This window comes from Lytechinus variegatus, chromosome 1, assembly GCF_018143015.1.
Source record: "Lytechinus variegatus isolate NC3 chromosome 1, Lvar_3.0, whole genome shotgun sequence".
Taxonomy (NCBI): domain Eukaryota; kingdom Metazoa; phylum Echinodermata; class Echinoidea; order Temnopleuroida; family Toxopneustidae; genus Lytechinus; species Lytechinus variegatus.
The window spans coordinates 6,041,015-6,055,950 of NC_054740.1; the positions used below are offsets into that span (position 1 = coordinate 6,041,015).

Sequence of the window (14,936 nt, forward strand, 5' to 3'; positions counted from 1 at the left end):
CATCAACCTCATGTAATTTATTCCATCAGTTTTGACCTATGAGGGTCATTTTGGGTACTTTAGACATAACTGACCATTCGCGCAATTTGCATTATTAACTGTTCAAATAGGCAGGAAATTGAGGTCTTCAGCATGCTTTTTCTTCTTCCCTTATGAAATGAGAATGCATTTATATGTCCTTCATGTGTAAAATTTTATGCTGATTCCAAATATATCAGTCATAATAACCCTATTTAATAGCTTGTGGTATTTTTGACCACATATGGCCCTCAAAATGGCCAATGACATCAGTTCATTTTACCCCAAATACTTCGAACGTTACCAGAACCATTACAAGGTGTGCTGCGACACCTAACATTGGTGTGTTAATCCTTTAAATTGAACATCTCACAAAGTATTTTGACCTTATGTAATTTATTCCATCAGTTTTGACCTATGAGGGTCATTTGGGGTACTTTATACATAACTGACCCTTCACGAAGTATTGCATAATAAAGTGCACATGTACATGTAGGCAGGAATTTGAGGTCTCAGAGCGTGTTTTATCTTCTTCCCAATATAAAATGCAAATGCGTTCAAAAATCCATCTTGTGTAGAATTTTATGCAGATTCCAAATATATCAGTCTTAATGACCCTATTCAATAGCTTATGGTTATTTTGGCCACTTATGGCCATTAAAATGACCAATAACATCAGTTCAATTTATACAAAATACCTCAATGTTACCAGAATCGTTACCAGGATGTGCTGTGACATCTAACATTGGTGTATTAATCCTTCAAAATGAACATTTCAAAAGTATTTTGACCTCATGTAATTTATATCATTATTTTTGACTTTTGACCATTTTGGGTAACTGACCAATCGTGCAATTTTGCATAATAACTGTGCAAATCGGCAGGAATTTGAGGTCTTCAGTGTGCTTTATCTTCCTCCTTTATAAAATGGGAATGATGCATATGTCGTTCTTGTGTAGAATTTCATGCTGATTCCCAGTATGTCTCAGTCTTAATGACCCCATTTAACAGATTATGGTCATTTTGGACACTTTTTGGCCCCAAATGACCAATACCATCTGTTCAATACTTCAATTTTCCAAAAATATTTTGAATGTTACTATAATCGTTACAAGGGTGTGCTGTGACACCTAACACTGGTGTATTAATCATTTAAATTGAGTGTCCCAAAAATATTTTTGACAACCTTTGTCATTTTGGCCAGATTGTCCCCTGCCCAATGTGTATACTAAATTAGCCTATAGTGAACATAGTGAGGAGACAATTCAGGATTGTGTTAATATTAGCATCAATTATTGTTAAATTGGAAAAGTTTGAAAGCTTTAGGGTGAAAATCAATGCAATGATTCCATATAAATCAGTGTTATTGGCCGAACTATTGGACTTTGTGGTAATTTTGATCACCTTTCCTCAATAATTTCTCGTGACCACACATTATTTGATTTAAAAAGGGCTCAAATGTTGCTTAATATTATTTTCAGCTTGAGCTACTACACCAATAATCAAGAGTTTAATGAATGTGATAAAAACCTTTACATCAAGTACACATAAGGTTGTTTGACCATGCACTTTGGTAATTTTCATGATTTTAGGCACATTAACCATTTTGTAATTCATGGATACGAATTCAAGAATGATGTTAGATAGGACATATTTCAAAAAATTTCTGCACCAGATTAATACAATGATTTATAATATATCAGTCTTAATGACTACTTAGTGGTCATTTTGGTCCCTACAGTTAGCAATGACAATTACATGTATCAAAAGTATTCCAATGTTCTTGCTCTATATTTTTGTAAGATTTGTTGTATCAATCATAATCAATGACAAATTATTTAATTCAATATGATATTACTAATAGTACATAATCAAAATGTGACCATTTTGGCCACTTTGACCGTTTATCCAATGTGTGAATTTTGAAATAAACATGACTTAGCAGCAATTGTAGGTCTATGAACATGATGAAATGCGTTCAATCCCTTTTCATGGGAAATATTAAAGGCTCACCTTGAGTAAAAATTGTGCCAAATATCATGTGACTGTCTACTGTGGCCCCTTTGATCACTGTATGTTCCTAAATAGCCATAATTATTTTCCTTCTTTAAACATGTTAAAGTCAAATTGTACTGAGAATCATTACAAAGCAAAATAGGTCACAGTGAAGTTCACAAAGAGTTTTGACTATCATTCATTTTTACAATCTTTGTTTTTTCTTGTACAGTGATTCACAAAGCTCACATTGGCATGATTGGTGAGCAGCAAATTTACCCTTAATTCTTTTGAAGACGTACTGGGTAATAAAATAAATTCTCTATATGAAATTATTCTCTGTGCCGAATTTTGGTCACTCTTTAACAATTTAGGGAAAGTTTTCCACTTTCAACTTTACCAATCATGCCAATGTGAGGTTGTGAAACATTATACAAAATGGCAAAGGTAATAAAAATGCACCATGGTTAAATCTATTCGTGAAATCCACTTTGACCAATAGCTTTGTAATGACGCACCTTTGAGTTCAGGATTAGTGCCTTCCTCTAGAATATAGTTATCTGTATAATTTAAATAAAAAAGGAGGGAATGATGTTAATCATGTTATGGCTACTCAATGACCATACAATGACCAAATGGTGAGGTATTTGGCACAATTTTTTACTCAAGGTGAGCTTTTAATATTTCCAATCGAAAGGGATTGAACGCATTTCCACAATTGCTCCTGTCATGTTTATTTACAAAAGTCATACATGCGATAGTCAAAATGGCCAAATTGGTTTCAAAATTTTGATAAAACTATAGTATTAGTCATATCATATTGAAATCAATAATTCATATAATACATCTTATTAACAATACGGAGCGACAACAACATTTGAATCCTCTTTGATACATGCAAATGTGATTGGTCATTGTCGGGACCAAAAGCGACCAAAATGACCACTAGCTCATAAAATGGTCATTAAGACTAATATATTTGGAATCATTAATCTACATTAATCTAGAAAAGTGTCTTAAAATAACATGTAAATGATGCTAAAATGTCTCATTCCTGAATTTACTGCCCCATATATGTGAGGTTTCCATAAACATTTACTGTGTGGTCAAGGTGGCTAAAATCATGTAAATGACCACAGTGCCATGGTCAAACAACCTTATGTATGCACGATGTAAATGATTTTATCACAATTATCAACACTCTTCACCGATTGGTAGCTCATGCTGATAATGATACTGACCAGCATTTGAGCCCTTTTTGACTCATCAAAGCATGCAAGGTCTCTCTCTTAGCTGATCTCTCCACTAATTAGAGATTCCTAGGGTCCATGGTCACTGGTCAATATTGAGGGAAATGTGGTCAAAATGACCACAGGGTCCAAAAGTTATGGTCTGTGTGGAATAATTTCATTGATTTCCACCAAGAAGCTTTCAAACTTCCCCATTTAACAATAATTGATGCTAATATTAACGCTATCGAAAATTTTTCCTCACCATGTTCGATATCACCTGAATTAACATACACAATGAGCAGGGCTGGACGGGGGGTCAAGGTGGCCAAAATTTTTGGCCAGCTTACCCCCGGTCAGCCCTGCTCATTGTGTATTGTAATTCAGGTGATATCGAACGCCCAAAATGACCAAGGTAGTCAACTTTGGGGATGCTCAATTTTAAGGATTCATTCACAAGTGTTGGGTATTACAGCACACCCTTGTTAACATTCTGGTAACATTCGAAGTATTTATGGATAAATTGAACTGATGTTATTGGCCATTTTATGGGGCCATAAGTGGCCAAAATAACCTAAAGCTGTTAAATAGGGTCATTAAGACTGATATATTTGGAATCAGCATCACATTTTACATAAGATGAACTTTTGAATGCATTTCCATTTTATATGGGAAGAAGATAAAACACGCTGAAGACCTCAAATTCCTGTCTATGTGCAGTTTATTATATGCAAAACTGCGTGGTCAGTTGTGGCTAAAGTACTCCAAGTGACCCTCATAGGTCAAAACTGATGGAATAAATTGCATAAGGTCAAAATACTTTTGAGATATTCAATTTCAAGGATTAATACACCAATGTTAGGTGTCACAGTATGCCCTTGTAACGATTCTGGTAACATTTAAAGTATTTTTGGATAAATTGAACTGATGTCATTGGTCATTTTAAGGGTCATAAGTGGCCAAAATGACCTTAAACTGTTAAATAGGGTCATTTAGACTGATACATTTGGAATCAGCATAAAATTCTACACAAGGACGTTTAAATGCATTCTCATTTTATAAGGGAAGAAAATAAAACATGTTGAAGACCTCAATTTCCTGCCTATTTGAACAGTTAATAATGCAAATTGCGCGAATGGTCAGTTATGTCTAAAGTACCCAAAATGACCTTCACAAGTAAAAACTGACGGAATAAATTACATGAGGTTGATGGTTATGATCCAGCGCACATTTTGAAAATAAATGTGGATTTCTAAAAACATCCAGTCGTAGCTCTGATCAATATTTGTAACACATTTCGGCCAAAAAATCATGAAAATTGTCATTTTTTGCCAAATTATGGCCAAAATGACCACTGCTGTTGTGAGTTGGCAAATGAAAGCACTTTATCTGTAATCGGTCTGCATTTTTACTTAAGATAGACCCTTTTAATTGCATGTGGCTACAAAAAAAGTCTGTTAAGGGACCATTTTCCAAAGAGTGGTCAAAATGGTCATTTTTGGTCAAAATTTGGCCAAAATGACCAAAATGGCGTGAGTACGGTCAATAAGAGTGGTATTTTTGGAATCAGCGCACAATTTTACCCCGGATAAGCTTGTCAAACCTTCCCCACCAAAAATTCTGAATAAAGCCCCCTGGCTCCTAGACTAATACAAGTAAGTAGATAATTATGTTTACAGATGTACATGTATGAATAGTTTACTTTCTTTTTTAATATGAATTTCTTTTCTTCAAGTACATAGTTTTGTTTTCTCATTAACTATGTCAATGTTTGTATGAATTTGTTTCTTAAACTTTTTGTATTTTCTCCTTTATTTTTACAGCTGTGGTTGGAATTGCTGAACTATGCAATAAAATCAATGGTAAGTGAGAATACTGCAGGGCCAAGTTTCACAAAGGACTTAAAACTGTTGTTGTTTTGCCTTTAAGGCAACTTCCATGGTAACAGGGCTCAGTAGCCAATCACAATTGAGACTTCCATAGTAGTTGCCATAATGGTAAAGTTACCATAGTTGATTTTATGAAAGAGGGTCCTGTTGATTCATCCTCTGTTAGGTTGTAGTATATAAACCCATTCAAATAGAGAGAGGGAGTTATTGGAATATCTTTCCTTTGTTTATTTAGATCTGTAAAAAATTATACACATTTCAGGGAGCAGTCAGAGATGAAAATTTCACATGATAATGAAAATCTTCAGGAATTGGAAAAAAAAGAATAAACAAACCATATTAAAATCACATCTAATTATTTGTTGCTTTCTGTTTGACCATTGCAATATGTGAAAGCCAATCTAACCCCCCCCCCTTTTTTTAATATGGATGACATAATTCAATAGATGCCAAATGATATTTAGAAGGATCCTTATTACAGTGCATCAATATTATCAATTTGTGGTTACTTAGCACTGTCTGAATTCATCATTCCAATAACACATGATGCATTTTTATCTTTTCTTTCAGGTCTGTTCTTCACTAAACATGATGAAGATGTGGCATCAGCATTTTCCATATACTGTGGAATCAGTATTGTACATGTAAGATACCCTTTTTGTACTTGCATCTCTTTATTCCCATTTATTGACTTTATGTGAGATGTAAGTTTATTGCCTACCTAGAGTTTGAATAAAACATTTCATTTCCCCCGACAAAATAATGTTTTTCCCCAAGGGAATTTTTTTTTGCCCTAAGCTTTTGTATGGTTTAATTATTTCTAATCTAGTATTTGAATCTGGTTGGATTGACATTCATATTTAATGTTCTGTCTATGAAAATGAACAATGCACTAGGACTAAGTCAATTTTGAGTGATTAAGATCATGTGAACAGAGCTCTCTTGTTAAGGATTTCATGAAAAGTTTTGTCAGTGATTGTCGCTGACTAATTTGCTGTCAGCCAATCAGGTGCGAGGATTTGCAGTAGCTTGTAACAATAGCCAGTGAAAATCATTGACCATATTCTTCATGAAGTACTCACCAGGTCTTAATGGTATTCTGAAGGGTTTTGTCAAATCTTAGTAAAGCAATGAGTTGAGAAGTTAACATCTCATAATTATGCTTCAATTATTTAACTCATCTTGATTCCCAAGGATGAGAAAAAGAAAAATTGTGGAAAGTATATTGGGAGTGGCCAATCGGACACCACAGATCACCTACATTTGGCTTTTGAACTGTTCACACTTTGCACTAGTGGGATTTCAGAATTCAGTATTCCATCTTAATAAGCATCTTTCTAATCTATTCAACAGCTTATAAACATTTATAGGGATGCTAGTCACAATTTAAAGTACATTTGAAAGGTTTTATCGTATTACATGACTGGGTTTATTGGAGGTGATGTATGATACAAAGAAATGAAGGTAGAAGGCAGTCATTAACTCTTAAGCTGCTTCTGTATCCAATGGCACTAGATAATGCACCTATCTTTCATTGAGTAACGATTCATCTGGCACCTTAAAGAAAAAAAATAGAAATACCAGATCAAAAGTTGCTGAGGGGGCTGCTATTATAAAAAGGTTCTATTTCATTAAATTCAGACCCTTAGAGCTATTTATGAATGATAGTCCCTCCATGTTTGCACTCTTTCGGATATTTGTAAGTCTAGGCATGGCTTAATGTACGACTGGTGACCCATTTGGACATACAGTATGTGACCTGCCACCCCAAAACCAACAATAGTTGACCAAAATGATTATTGAGATACTTTTTGAGCTTGAAAATTCATTTCCAAGCTTTAAAATGATATATGATATCGGCACCTATCTAAAGAAACCTTGCCTGCTCTGCATAAATTTCCACTAACGCACTCGGCTGCATGCATTACTTTTATATTATCATAATGATATTTATCTTTTACAGAGTTTGCTATACAAGAAGATGAAGGATGCTCAATACCGCAGCACACTAGCCAATGAGCTTATGATGTATCACATGGAGGTAGGGCTAATGTGGTATCAGTTTATTTTACGTTGGCGCATTTAGAGGATTTTTCATTCATAAGACAGATGTATTTAAAGATTATTACAAGTTCGTTTTTGTGACATTTGAGCGAAAAGAATGGAAATATTCACTGAAATGTGAAGTTCTAAAATATGAGCCACTTTTCCCCCAGACACCTAAACAAATAATCAAACCATTTTAAGTAATTTCATCAAATTTTGGTGATATTTTGTAGTTTGTGCTAAAATGTGTGATGACAGTCCTTTTTGCATTTTTAACTTTGTTTGAGAAAGTTATTGGCATGCCATATTCCAGTCATTTATGTTCTTTCTGAAACACCTTTTAGAATTCAGCTGGTTTACTCCATTTTGAATATAAGCAGGTTTTGACCTACTTTAATATCAGTTATTTGTAACTAGTGTAGCAGGTCCTTGGATATCATCTCTTTAACTATTTAGTGCATGTACTTTGCAATAAGGTTGTGTATTTTGTAAGAATTAAAAAAAAACAAAATTGTGATTAGGATGTTTATTTTATAATTTTGAAACCAATGTCTTGTTATTTTCTTTGTTCATTTCCAGGTTGGAGAAGATGAGACCAAGGTTCTTCTCAGCAGTGACATACCCTCAATCAAATCCTTCAGTCCAAGGATATCAAACTTCACATACTCCCCTCGTAGTATCCCAGACTCAGAAACACTCAAGGTAGGTAGGTGGTAGTGAGGATGGCAAAGATTATGTTGGAAAATGGAACCAAATAATGATGGAAAGGACAGTGGTAATTTTGAGAAGAATGGAAGTCTTAACAAGTGGTAGTGATGATGACAATGTTGATGGTTATGGTGGTGATGGTGGTGGTATGGTGGTAGTGATGTTGGTGATGTTGATGATGATGGCAATGACATTGATGATGGTCTCACAGGCCTAATTCATTCCCCATAGACTCATGTGTTAAATTGGCACTTTAAAAAATTCATAAAAAATAAGGATGAAATTCGGGGGTCGAATGTTTACTACCAGTGGATAGGATTTATATCTGGCAATCCATATCTGACCAGAAAAGGGTCCCTCGACCGGCTCATTTTAAAAATAAATTGGCGTGTTTGAAGATATCGTCGGGGGAGCAGATTCATCACCTCAAACAGCAAAATAGCCCTAATCCTTCCACCAGTCAAAATATAGTCCAAAATTGGTGATATTTCTTCCCAATTTGGGAAAAGGAAGTTCAGTAATTACCAAAAATAGAATCAGTGTTAGATGGACAATCATATGCATACACTTTGTCAATCAGCCATATCAAAATTAAAAAAAAATAGCAATGGGTTGTCTCGAATGAATATCTATGGCCTGCCCCTAGTGATTAGGCCCGTGAAACCTGATGCTGATAATGATTTTGATGATGGTGGTAATGATGATATTGTTGGAGATGGTAGTGTGATGGTGATGTGATGATGGTGATGATGACAAAGATGAGGATGATGAATGATGCAGAGTGTAAAGATGACATTGTAAATGATATTTACAAAAGTTGGCATCTCTGTGATAATAGTTTAGAAATGATAATGGTCACAATAATGCTGATAGTGAGTGCATTAGTTATAATGATACTGTCAGAGATGGCAGCTGTTGCATTATTGATGATGATATGATGATGACTTCATCAGATTTTATTAGAAGTTATTCTACCCCTTTCTTCTTGCAGGCATGCATGTGTATGTTTGAGGACATGGGTATGATCAACCGCTGGCGCATCAACAGGAGAACCTTAGCCAAGTTCTGTATGCTGGTCAAAAGAGGCTACAGAGATCCTCCATACCATAACTGGTACCATGCCTTTACTGTCGGTCACTTCTGCTACCTTCTCTACAAGAATCTAGACTCCCTCAATGTCCTCACGTAAGAACCTCTACAATCTTTTCTAATTTTCTGTAGTATTTTAGTATTATGTGTATTGTACAATGCCTACTTAGCTTGTTGTATGCGAGCAAATGGGAGGCTGAATGTCAAACATTCCTACCGTTGCACAAAAGACTTTCCATCCAAAATGTACCGTTCAAAATGTACCGTTGCATGGCTTTAGGAGGTGACGTCACAATACGATTTAATTCATTGCGCTCAGTAAAAATGAAGGTGAAATGCGCGTATAATGTGCAATGCCCAAGGTCGATGTGTGCTTGTGGGATTTTGCTTTTCGCTTTCAATATTTTTGCTCCCTTTTCATAGATTATACTGCAGGCAAAAACTCTTGTTTTTTTCATATTTCGCTAGATTCCGAGGCGTTGTACAACACAAATAGCGAATATTCTTATTTTTGCAATGGTGCGAGATTTCGCATTCGGTGAAAGAAAAGCTCTATTCAACTCGGCTAACGCCTCGTTGAATAGAGCAACTTTCTTTCACCTCGTGCGAAATCTCGCATCATCGCACTCATGCCTATTTGCTATTTGTATATTATAGGGATAAATCTCGCAACACCGCACTCATGCATATTCGCTATTTGTATGCTATCTGATGCACATAGCTGGTCTACTTTTAGATAGTCTAATACCATGTGGGATCAACTCTTTTGGTCTTATATGAATTTCCCTTAATTACTGTTTGGTCTATATTGTGGTTTGTCTTATACCCACTTAGACTAATTCTCATTTAGTCTAATGTCTAGGTGTTATAATATCAACTTCATCTACTAATTAAACTCATTTATAAACAGTTTGTACAACCAAATAGACGAAATGGTGTTAATCCAATACAAGATTAGATGGAATGTATTTATCCTAATAAACTGGAAATAAAACAAAAATGGCGAATGGTGAGGTGGTCAGTAGACGGATACGGACTTAGCAATATGAGTGAGACCAATATAAGGATGTTTTTTAAGTGTAGACCAAATGCCAATTTTGCATAGCACATAATGATTTGTATCCTGACATTTCAAGTTTTATATCACCTTGTTTGAATTTTTGTTTTGATGATTTCTCTCCTTATTCTTTGCTCATTTTCTGTAATTTGGGGATTTCCAACGATGGTGATGGTGATGAGGAGGATGCAGATGGTGATGATGATGATGTTGATGATGGTGGTGATGATGACGATGACAATGATTTTTTTCTTGGAGATTTGTCTATATTTTTTTCAGAGAAGGGAGTGGGTTCAGGGTTCAATGTTCACACTTCAACTTTCTTATATACTTACAGTGAGATGGAGGTGTTTGCATTATTTGTAGCCTGTCTGTGTCATGACTTAGATCACAGAGGAACAAACAACAGCTTCCAAGTTCATTCAGTAAGTTTATCATCTTATTGTTGATCCACAAATATATTTGATTTATCATAGATTTGTGCATGATATCTTAACCCTAATTAGGCCGGGCTTATTTGGCTGTTCTGTGGTGGGTGGGGAGGGGGGTTGATTCAACCCCCTTCCATGAGATCTCAGCTGCCGATTTGCACACTGGTAGGTGTGCGATGTAATCTACAAGGCTGTATGGCAAAATTTTCCCAAAAAATGAGATTTTATTTTACATGAATTAATTATGCTAATTTATGCATAAATCATACTTTTTGCTCTAATTCACTAAATAAAGCTCCTAGAATGCTAATTTTTGGTAAAAATATTCTTTATAGCATTCTTAACAATCGCAATTGAAAAAAACTTTGGTTTGGAGATCAATTTCCTATGTATTTTATTGTTTTATGAATTTCTTATGTATTTCTATGTTTTTTCAACCTTTTGTTTTTCTTTACCAGACCAGATTTATTGCACAACCTATTTGAAGCATAATTATGCTAAAATCAAATGATATCAGCTGTTAAAAGCAAAAATAATCATATCTTTATGAATAAGATGAGAAAACTCAATTTTCATTGACTTTGTACACAAAATCACGTTTGGTCTGACATGCACTTACAAAATGTTGCGTAATTTCGGAACCGCGTACCCGGGCGTCGCAAATTTGGTCTCAAAAGATGCGCGAGACTTGAAAGTATAAACTCTGTGAATGGTGCGGTAAGAAAATTTTCCACGGCAAATTGATTGTAGAAAACGTTGAGGGGGGGGTTGATTCAACCCCCCCCTCTGTCTTATGAATGACGATTTTTGTCTCACCTGCGAAGCAGAGTGAGACTATAGGCGCCGCTTTTCCGACGGCGGCGGCGGCGGCGGCGTCAACATCAAATCTTAACCTGAGGTTAAGTTTTTGAAATGACATCATAACTTAGAAAGTATATGGACCTAGTTCATGAAACTTGGCCATAAGGTTAATCAAGTATTACTGAACATCCTATTAAAGTTTCATGTCACATGACCAAGGTCAAAGGTCATTTAGGGTCAATGAACTTAGACCATGTTGGAGGAATCAACATTGAAATCTTAACCTGAGGTTAAGTTTTTGAAATGTCATCATAACTTAGAAAATATATGGACCTAGTTCATGAAACTTACACATAAGGTTAATCAAGTATCACTGAATATCCTGCATGAGTTTCACGTCACATGACCAAGGTCAAAGGTCATTTAGGGTCAATGAACTTTGGCCGAATTGGGGATATCTGTTGAATTCCCATCATAACTTTGAAAGTTTATGGATCTGATTCATGAAACTTGAACATAATAGTAATCAAGCATCACTGAATATTTTGTGCAAGTTTCAGGTCTCATGATTAAGGTCAAAGGTCATTTAGGGTCAATGAACTTTGGCCAAATCGGGGGTATCTGTTGAATTACCATCATAACTTTGAAAGTTTATTAGTCTAGTTCATTAAACTTGGACATATGAGTAATCAAATATCACTGAACATCCTGTGCGCGTTTCAGGTCACATGACCAAGGTCAAAGGTCAATGAACTTTGGCCGAAGTGGGTGTATCAGTTGAATTACCATCAAAACTTTGAAAGTTTATGGATCTGATTCATGAAACTTGTACATAAGAGTAATCAAGTATCACTGAACATCCTGTGCGAGTTTCAGGTCACATGATCAAGGTCAAAGGTCATGTAAGGTCAATGAACTTTGGCCATGTTGGGGTTTTTTGTTGAATAACCATCATATCTCTGTAAGTTTATTGGTCTAGTTCATAAAAAGTGGACATAAGAGTAACCATGTATCACTGAACATCTTGTGCGAGTTAGAGTAGTATTCAAAGTCAGCACTGCTGCTATATTGAACCGCGTGATGCAGGTGAGACGGCCAGAGGCATTCCACTTGTTAACCACTTGGATTACTTTTTCACCCCATTGATGCCTTTTAACAACTATGATTACCCTTTTTACCACTTTGATGCATTTTTAACTACTTTGATGACTTTTTGGCTTTGATTTTTTTTCCACTTTGACCACTTTGAAGATTATTTTCCACATTGATGACTTTTTGACCACTTTTATGATTATTTTCTTTTTTTATAGCAATCAGTACTTGCAGCTTTGTATAGCTCGGAAGGATCAGTTATGGAGAGGCATCATTTTGCACAGGCCATGTGTATCTTGAACACAGAGGGATGTAACATCTTTGAGAACCTTAACAGAGACGTAAGATCAATATTTCTACCCCCCCCCCTTGATCCTTCCTACCCATGTGTATCTTTTTAGAACTTCAAGAGACTATTATGCCTTCCCATATTTTTTGTTATCTTTTATCATGACTAATAGTTAATTCATATGTAATAGAATAGATGTAATAAAATTTAGGTATTTTTGACCAGTTATGCACATTTTCTTCCTACAATCCAGGAATACAAGAATAAAAATACCACTTAGATATTAATTTCTACACCCTGTATGACACTCCCTCCCATTTGAGAAAAGGTACCATATACCTAAAAATTGCATGTTCTTGTGACTGTTTGAAATGAATGATTTTAAATATTCACTGAAAATAGCAGCCAAAAGGCTGAAATACAATATTTACATACAGAATAGGCAAATATCAAAATGAAATTGTTCTACAAAATATGAAATTATTTGAAATACCCAGCATGTATATCAGAAGAAAGCCTCAGTTCATCTTCAATTGAGTGACAAGAGATTTTTTAGGGTAAAGATCACTATTTGAATTAAAAGTGCAAGTACTAATTGAAAACGGGGAGAGCGTCCCATTTAAGTACTTGAAATCAAGTCGAAAACGCACCCCCACCAGATGTATGCTGGCAAAAAAACGGCCAGCATAAATTGATAACAAGGCCAGAATACAGTGAAAAGGTTAGAGGTTAGGCGTGTTGTATAGTCTGGTGTTGTACATGGCTGTATGTATGATTGATGATGTCATAATGTTGGTTACATGTGTCACTGTATCCTGGCCTTGCTCGCTCGACTGCTTGCAACCTAGGCCTAGGTGAACTTCTCTTATATACCAGTCAAGATTACAGGTGGCTTGGTTCATAGTTAGAAGGAGTTTACCACCCCTGGTAGGAGCATTAGATCATGCACTAAACATTAGCCGGCTCTGACCAATGAAGAGTCGCCTTTCAAGGTTACTATGCTAATTCAGATTTTCTGTATACAGTGAATGTTTGTGACAAGAATGCTTGCCTGAAAGTAACCTATCCATAAACGGCTAAATATGCCAGTCCTTGTGCAGCATATCAGTTGGTTTACTTGAATACTATTTGTCTTCTAAGACTGCATTATTCTGGATGTACAATAAGGCAGAGGTGACCCTAGACCATTGAAATATTATTGGCATTCAAAGCAAGTGAATGTGCTTTGACCAAGGCTTCTGACTGAGGTGAAAAAAAATGCATTGTTAGATAATCTAGTTTACTTGAACCCACTTACATAATGCCATGTCTGGCATTCTTCCCTCAAAAGACTTAACTATTTGGAAAATTTGTATATCCCTCTTTTATTCATACTTCAGCTCATGAGCTGCCATCGTTTAAACCTAGCAACTTTTGTTCATGCCAATTGAAATGGCCTATTGAACATGACATTTACAAGGCATTAATTTTCCTTGGTGATTATAAACTTAAAGGGGAAGTGATACAGTCAAAATTTAATCAAATATGGAAATCATTCATTAAATCTTCAAGGGGTGTTTCATCATTAAATCTTATATTGATGAAACATTACCAGAAGGGAGCAAACCATGTTTTACATTGTTGAAAGAGGTGTTTACAGATGAATGAAAACCATCCCCCATATCTTTCTCTTGTGGAAGTATAAAATCATGTGATCATATTGGCATTTAAAATTTACTTCTTCCATGAGCTCTAAATATTTACATGCATTCCAGCATAGTTGGGAGCCAAGTTAAACTTTATAAACACAAGTGGTTGCTAATACCTTGGTCACATTTGTTCTACGGCGGCCGTACGGCGAGTCGAAAACAGCTGTTTTATTCATTTTTATTCAAACCACCTATATGTAGCTGGTACAAAAAGAAATGTTAAAACGGCTGTTTTCGACTTGCCGTAGAACAAATGTGACCAAGGTATAAAGGTATTTTATATGGGGTTGTCTATCCATCTCATCATCATTCTCCTTTTGACCATTAACCTATGGGATATATATAGTTAATGAATGTCCTGTCACTGTCATCTGACTAAAATAAATTTCAAGCAAACAAAAAGAAAAAAAAACTAAAGTTCGTTCGATAATTTTCTACTTTGATACTATGGTGGTTTCTGTCAATTAGGCCATGTGTTTTTTCCCGATCCCGCATTAGGGAACAAAGCTTTTGAAACAAGGGTATAGCATTATGTTTGTGCTTGCCTAAAAAAGCAGGCCCCATTCTGTACTGTAACTATTTGTGATGTATTGTGAGGTGATAG

General features: G+C 35.4%; 1 protein-coding gene across 2 annotated transcripts in view; it reads left to right on the forward strand.

Annotated features, from left to right (window-relative positions):
- The window catches only part of LOC121414334 (cGMP-dependent 3',5'-cyclic phosphodiesterase-like), a 113,200-nt gene that overhangs the window by 92,850 nt on the left and 5,414 nt on the right, over window positions 1-14,936 (forward strand). For both annotated transcript variants that reach the window (XM_041607511.1, XM_041607585.1), the window contains 7 exons: window positions 5,066-5,104; window positions 5,702-5,775; window positions 7,095-7,172; window positions 7,757-7,879; window positions 8,877-9,070; window positions 10,369-10,456; window positions 12,574-12,696. In XM_041607511.1, the coding sequence (XP_041463445.1) occupies window positions 5,066-5,104; window positions 5,702-5,775; window positions 7,095-7,172; window positions 7,757-7,879; window positions 8,877-9,070; window positions 10,369-10,456; window positions 12,574-12,696 (719 nt within the window). The remainder of the gene's footprint in view (window positions 1-5,065; window positions 5,105-5,701; window positions 5,776-7,094; window positions 7,173-7,756; window positions 7,880-8,876; window positions 9,071-10,368; window positions 10,457-12,573; window positions 12,697-14,936) is intronic.